General features: G+C 53.6%; 1 protein-coding gene across 11 annotated transcripts in view; it reads left to right on the forward strand.

Annotated features, from left to right (window-relative positions):
* Positions 1–2,166, forward strand: part of SSBP3 (single stranded DNA binding protein 3) — a 182,081-nt gene extending 179,915 nt beyond the window's left edge. For 5 of the 11 annotated variants that reach the window (XM_033226269.1, XM_033226267.1, XM_033226270.1 and 2 more), the window contains one exon: positions 473–710. In XM_033226269.1, coding sequence (XP_033082160.1) covers positions 473–502 — 30 coding nt within the window. In that variant the 3' untranslated portion in view covers positions 503–710. Of the gene's footprint in view, positions 1–472 lie in introns of all 11 variants that reach the window. The other 6 variants (XM_033226265.1, XM_033226275.1, XM_033226268.1 and 3 more) reach the window with 4 other exon arrangements.
* Positions 2,167–7,422: the final 5,256 nt, after the last annotated feature.

Below are 7,422 nucleotides of genomic sequence, written 5' to 3' on the forward strand. Positions count from 1 at the left end.
GCACCACTGCCTGAGTGACAGAGTGAGACCCTGTCTCAAAAACAAAAACAGAAAGAACCCCAGACTGGCCCCACCTCAGGGCACCCTGGCTGTGCTCTGGCTCATCAAAGCCCAGTTCCCTGCAGTCTGGAGGTCTGCGCTGGGCAAGGGGCAGAGGCTGTGACTGCCCTTGGACAAGAGAAGAGGATGACTCAGACAAGGGCAGGAGCAGGGGAGGCACCGTCAGCTGCCATAGTTCCCAACAGAAGGGCAGGCTGGCACTGAGAAGTGGCTCTTAGCTCCCACCTCCTGGCCCTTATCCTGCCTTGCCGGCCCCCTGCCCACTCCATGCCACCATGTACCCCTCAGCCCACCCACAGCCCCAAATGAGCCCTGCTCAGTTCTGTGCAGTCAAACCAGGCTCTTGGCACCTCGGTGTGTCAGCAGCCTCCCCACAATCCTCACCCCCTCCTTCTCTGCTTCTCCCTTCCAGTATTCTCCAAGCATGACGATGAGTGTGTGATCCCCCCTTCTCCGAGACGCTGAGAGAGCGGGCATTGCAGGCGGGAAGATGCCAGAAATTATGCAAGAAGTGAGGTGTCATTATCCAGGAGCTGGTGGGGAGGGCATCTCCCTGCTCCCCTCAACCCCCTCCCACCCCATCCACGCCCCCCACCTTTCCCAATTTTAGTTTCATGCAATAAAAAGGCCGAACTTTTTATTCCATAAAACATGAAGGACAAAACTCAAAAATGTATTTCAAGTCAGTGACCAGAAAAATCCCACCCCTTGCCCTTTCCCCAAAGGACCTTTTCCGTACACGACACTTTTTTGTTTTTTTGTTTGGGGTTTTACCGTTGTTGGGATTTTTTTATTTGTTTTCGGGGGGGGGGTTTGGGGGAAAATTTTTTTAAATGGAAGCTTCTAGCAAGCCCCCCACCCCAATCAACCTCTATGCTTTCTTCTTAAAAAAAAAGAAAAAAGAAAAAAAAAAAAAGGAAAACCAGAAGCCCTGCTGTCTGTCTGTCCCCAAGCCCTTCCACCAGAAAAGCTAGTCTAGGTGTGAGAGCCCACATTGTCTGTAGCCATCAAAAATAATAATAAACTGGACAGTTTACAATCGGTGGTTTCTTTCAAAAGGCCTTTTTTGGAAAGAAGAAAAGGCAGTCACCGTTTTCCACGTGGGGTTTTGGTTTGTGCAACAGGCAGGGGAGGAGCGGGAACGCGTTTGTTCTAGCTTGATTTCTACGGCAACAGCAGCGGCACGCTTGGACCCCAGAACCCGGCACCCTCATCCTGTGGCCAGAGGGGCCAGACCACCGACCCCTTTCAGGATTCCACCACAGCCCAGCCTGTCGCCGTGACCCGGTGGCATGCACTGTTCCCAGGATGCCTTCCTCCTCCTCTCCTGGACCTCCCAGCCCCTCCTCCGCCCCCACCCCAGTCTTCCCAGTGAGAATCCTGCCAGCTGGGTGGTGGCCTGACGCAGAGTAGGAGAGGCTGCCACTGACAGGATGGCTATGACCTGGGACATGGAAACAGTGACCTCCACGTTCTGGTCCCGACATCCTCGCATCAGCGTCATTATGTGCACTGGCTGGGGGGCTCGAGTTCCGGTTTTCTTTGTTTTTTCTCTTCATTTGTCCTTTCTCAAAGATGGGATACTGACCAGAATTGCTCTGTATATGCTTGGGACTGGATGGAAAGACTTTGGAGCAGCTGTGGGGGGTGGGGGGACACCGACAACCAAACAGACGTGCTGTCTCCAGTCCTGTTTTTATTTTCAAAAACCAACAAGCCCGACGGTGGAGCCTGTCCCCTCCCGGGAGGGTGCTCATGGCCCCGCTCACCTCATCACCCCACAGAAACCTTTGTGTCTTGCCCTGGAAGACACCCGAATTCTTTGTACATTGACATGCCCTTCTCCTTCCTCCCTCCCCTGTAGCTGGTCTTTGTTTTACTCCCTCCCTTTCTGATCCATGTATATCATATTATGTGAGATATCATCTGCCTGAAAAAAGACTTTGTGCGGATTATTGGGAACATTGTAGCTGTTTCTGTGTTTTTTCTTACCTTGTAGTCTGGTTCTGAATTAAGAGAGGAAAAAAAAAAGTAATTATGATACATTGTAGTTTGTGTACGATATATGTTGATAACGTTTTATTAAAGGGACATCTTTTTTCCGCAGCCCTTCCTGACATGTTTGGGGAACGTGGGTTGGAGTTTATTACACTGATTACAAAATGCAAGGTGACTTGTTGGGCACAGTTTTTGTTCCTGGTGCGTAACAAGATGTTTTGTGTTTGAGGCGTCTGCCTTCTTCTCCTGGGCCTGCGAGTTCTGTGTTCTTGTGGAGTCACGATGGCCTCGGAGGAAGGTGGGTTGGGAGGGAGGTATCCGTCTGTCTTTAAATATTTGGGGGCCTTCTAAAAGCCATTTTCCATTTCTTGTCTTGCAAACACATTTTGGTTCACTGAAATGTTGTTTATTTTTCTGGAAGTAGAAAAAGGTTCCTGGTGCCCCCTCTTGTCTATGGGGAGTCGCTATCAGCCAGGAGGACCACAGCCACTCCCTGCTTTCTCCCCTAAGGTGGGACTGGCTTCACCCCAGGCCCCCAACCTCAAGTGCCTGCTGTTTGCGACTGGGAGGCACAGGGAGGTTGATACATATTTTTTTTTTCCCCTAAACCTCCAAGGCACTGGGAGCCCTTGAAGGGTTTTGAGAGTAGTGCAGTCTACTTAGTAAATTTTGGAAAGTGTATGCTAGTGGCATCCTGGGAGATGAATCAGGTGGGGCTGGCAGGATATGGAGAGAGCCATTCCCAGACGACACTTAGGCAAGAAATGCTGAGGGCTAGGGTGAGGTAAGCCGCTATGGATGCTGACTTGCATGACCAGAAAGAACTTTCTTCTTCCCTGGAGCTCTGGGGACCTCATTCTAGGTTTGCAGCAGGAGTGGATGCCTGGGTGGGTGGGAGACAGAGGGTCCAAGCAAAGGGTAGGCTTAGCCCATGTTTATAAGGCCCTTAGGGGACCAGATAGCAAATTCCCAGGTTTAAATCTTGCCTTTGCTGCAACTTGCTGTGTGGCTGTGGGCAAATTAGTTGATATTACTGTTCTCAGTTATCTCATCTGCAAAGTGGGGGCTGACGGGCTGGCTGCCTCGGGCTGTGAGGAGGTTAGCACCGTGAAGTGCTCAGAACAGTGCCGTGCACGGACTAAGAGCAGCATGTGTTTGCTGCAAGTGATGATGTTACTCGTGGGGAAAGTCCAAATGGGTGTGTTGAGGAGTAGCTGGGAGGATCTAGAATGGATTCCATCTGGTCCTTCCCTCTTCAGCTTGGAACAAGGTTTCCTAGGCTTTTGCTCAGCACGGAAACCTCTGAACTATTGGAAAAGCATCTCCATTGAAGAGATGAGGAGACTGAGGCTGCGACTAACCTGTATCAGTGGTGCTGACCCAGGGCTGGGGAAAGGAGGTTGGGAGGATGGGATATCCATCTAATACCTGTGCTCCTTGGAGCAGGAGTCAGGCACAGACAAGAGCCATGGGATTGGGGTGCCTAGCTGGAGGAAGGCAGGTCATGGGGCCCAGCCTGGGGAAGCGCCTGCTATGTGCTGTGCTACCCCTCAGCCTGGGGCCCCTCAGCAGCCCTGCAGTTGCCTTCACAACACAAATGGCCAGGGTGCAGGTTAGTTTGGCCTTCCTCAGGGGCAGATTTCTAAGCAAAGAACTGGTTCTTGTTCACTAAGCATTTTCATCACTGCCTGGGGCCAGACCAGAGCTCTACATGAGCCAGTGGAAAGATACTGAAATGAGCAGAAGAAAAGGGAGTGTCATGCCAGTTCTTTCACAAAAAAAGGGCTCCAGGCCATCACTGAGAGGTGCCCAAGTCAGGGGCCGGACCACAGCTTTCCTGCTGGAGTCATCGCTGTCCGCAGGCACTCGATTCTAGGGGTCGGCCAGCCTAGGGGACCAGAGCTAGGACCGGGCCTCAGACAGGGGACCCCTCACCTGCCTCCCTGCTGGGCATCCCCACTGCCCCCTATCCCAGAGCCAGGAAAGAAGAAACTTAAGTCACTGACACCAGCAGCAGCACAGCCACTAAGGTGCTAGGCCAGAGCAGGGCTCCAGCTGGGGGTAAGGCTGCTAAGTCTGGCTCCCTAGTGACCTGAGAAATCCCCCGCCCCAGTCTCTGCTGTGCTATGAAGTGGTGCACCAGCTGTGTTCCCAAATTCCACAGACTCCAGGAGACGGCCCAGAACATACCCGGGGTGCCCCAGAGGGCTCTGGCCCTGAACTGAGGGGAGCTGGGCCTCTTGGAGTTAAGGCCATGGGGCTCCCCTGGACTTGGGCAGAGTGGCTGGGCAGGGTGGGGTTACAGGCAGATGAGCCTTGCTCTGCTCAGCCCTGGGCTCACTGGGTATAAGCATTGGGGGCTTGGAGTTGGGGCTGGGGGTTGGAAATAAAAGACCAACGAGGGTGGGTGCTGGAAGACAGAGGTTCTGTTCTATCCTCCTCTCTATTCCCAGGGCACCTGCGGAGCCACAGAACCTGGCATCTGGTTTCTGGAATTCAGCCATGCCCTTGATTTCCTGCCTCCATGTCAGCCCTCCAATGCCACAAAGACCATCTCACTTTTGAGCCTCCGTAGACTTCCTTCTTTCCATCCATCCACTCATGTGTTTGCTGAGCACTCCTTTTATGCCAGGGGTGGTTTTGGCACTAGGGACAGTAGTGAACAGATAAGGACGGATGGAGATGCCGTTTGTGGAGGTGGGGCAGGCTGCGGGAAGAGCTCTGTTCTGGTGAGTTAAATTTGAGATGCTGATTTGATACCCAGTAAAGACATCAAGTAGGCAGGTCTGAACTAGAGGCATACCGTGGGAGTTGTTGCCATTTAGAGGGTCTTTAAAGCCATAAAACTGGCTGAAATCATTTGGGAATGAATGAAGAAGCTGAAGGACTGGGCCCTGAGCTCTGGGGAATAGGAGGGACCCACAAAGGTGGCAGAGCAGTGAGAAGACCAGGAGAGTGAGAAGAGCGAGATGCCCTGGTGACCACGAGAAGAAAAGGGGTGCAGAGAGGAGAGGGCTTCTTGCTGGTGGGGAACCCAGGTGGCCACGTGAACCATGACTCTGGGACCAAGTCCACGCTCCTCACAGCTTCCAGGCAGCTGCAGGGCATGGAAGGGCCATGCGCACTCCTGCTTTTCCTTGTCCCTCAGCACTTCACCTCCAACTTTGCGGTACTCTGTAGATGTCTGCCCAGCCAGAGCCTTTGTTCCTGCCAGCCCTTCCTCCTTCCCACTTGCCCTTTGGAACCTAGCTCAGATGGCCCCTCCTCCTGGAAGCCTTCTGGGCTGGGATAGCTCTCTCCCTGGGTCCCCACAGCCTAGTTCAGTGTATGCCTCGCCCATCAGGCTGGGAGCTCCTCTAAGCCAGGGACCATGTACAAGCCCTCTTTGTCCCCAAAATTGCCAGCGCAGGTCCTGGTGCCCAGTAGGTACATGATGAGTGCTCTTGGAATAACTGGATGTTGTTTAGTCGTCGCCCCAGAATGTGCTCAGTGGCACCGCCCCCTATGGCATGCTGTCTGTCACCTGTGGGTGGGTAGGTGCCCATGTGTGAGGAACGAGGTGGCCTTTGTGGATACCTGCTACTGCCAATCCAAAGGAGACTACTCTGGCCGTCTCCACGCAGTACCCCAGGAGCTCCCGGGGGTGGGGGGACCACGTCTCCCTCATTTTGTAACTGTCGCTCCCAGCACAACACCTGGCACACAGTAGGTGCTTATTAAATAGGCTGCCCCTAGAGGAGGTCTATGGTGAGGGACCTCAGGGCTCAATCTCCAGTCTGGACCTATTCTTGGGTTCCATCACTGGCCTAGCTGGGGAGGAGGAAACCCATGGGTCTCACGTGCACACTGGGTGGGCACATGTCTGGGTGTGTGGTGTGTGTGTGTGGGTGGAAGTGTGACTGTGGGCATGGGTGGGAGTGTGGTGTGCGTGCATACATGTGTGTGCGCACGTGTGCATGTGTGTGAGAGTGAACATGGCAGGGGCCATGTTGCTCTGACAGGCTGGCCTCTGAGGGATGGAGGTCCTGCCCTGGGCAGCAAGCCCACTCCCTAGATGTAGTCTTTGGCTATCAGGAGATGTATTCTGAGGGGAGAGGGTCCCTGGACCAGGGGGTCTTCCAGCAGTGAAGCAGGTAGGCCTTATGGATCATGGACATCTGAGTGTCCATGTTAAAGACGGACAGTCAGAGACACTTGGGTCACCTGCATGCTTTCTGAGACTTTCACCCACAGCAAATAAAGGAACCAGGGAGATACTGTCTAAAGTCCAAGAGGAACCTGTCCTGCTCCTTCCCAGAGCCCTGTGAGTTGTCACAGAGCCTCTGCCAAACACTTGCCCTGGGTCCAGCCTGAGCCAGCCTTGGGAGAGAACAGAGAGCAGCCTAAAGTGAGGTCCCCTCAAGCAAGCTCACCTTTCCACTAGGCTTCTGAGAACTCCAAACCCATCGACTTGAAACCTCCTTGTCGAATGGAATCTATTTGACCCAAAGGTGGGGAAACCTGGAAGGGAGGTGCCATATCCCCATTTTGCCAGCGAGGAAGCTGAGGATCTGACAGGGCAGCTGGAGTACAGGACGGGAAAAGTGGCTCTCCCCCAGCCAAATTAGAATTCCCTTGCCACGGAAGCTTGCTGGAAATGAACTGAAGAATTTTTGAATGGATCAACCAGGCACTTAAATACATGAGACAGACAGTGAAAAATATGTTCACAATGGGAATGTCACCATTTTACTTCCAAAAGTCTGTTGCTGGAAGTTCCTATCGTGGGGTTGCACTATCCAGCATGACCCGGTGCAGCACTCTCCCTGCATGCTCCTGCTCCTTCACCAGCTCACTGGCGGGGGAGCCTGCACTGGGCTGGAGGCTGGCTGAGGCCCTCAGGTTCTGCTGCATCACTTCCTCTCCTGCATTGAATGAGGGACTGGGGACGAGGCTGACAGACATTTGGGATTTGGAGAAGCAAGGACCTGTCTGTGGAGGGGGCAGCTGTCAAGACACAGGAGCTTCCCAGCTCTTCACACATCATGTGGTCTCTAAGCCTGTTTCCTTATCTCTATGGGGACAATTAAAAAACCGCCAGTCCTGCCTGCCCCACTTTGCAGATCAGCTGCACTTTGCAGCTCCCTTGACACAAAAGTGCAGTTGGGCTCCAGGATCCACAACTTAGCACTAAGGCCGGCATCCGAGCTGTCCTCATTCAGGGTGGGTTGGGAGGACAGGCTGCCCAGACCTGCCCTGCAACCCTGGCCCGCTTCCAGGCAGTCCTCAAGCTACAAGGTCATCTGCTGACGGTTCGCTTACTCAGAGCCTCCATCCTGCTCGCTCAGGGCTCAAGTTCATCTCACCTTCCCTCCCCTCCAAGCA

The sequence above is a fragment of the Trachypithecus francoisi genome, unplaced genomic scaffold (genome assembly GCF_009764315.1).
Source record: "Trachypithecus francoisi isolate TF-2019V2 unplaced genomic scaffold, Tfra_2.0 Lachesis_group12, whole genome shotgun sequence".
Classification (NCBI taxonomy): Eukaryota; Metazoa; Chordata; class Mammalia; order Primates; family Cercopithecidae; genus Trachypithecus; species Trachypithecus francoisi.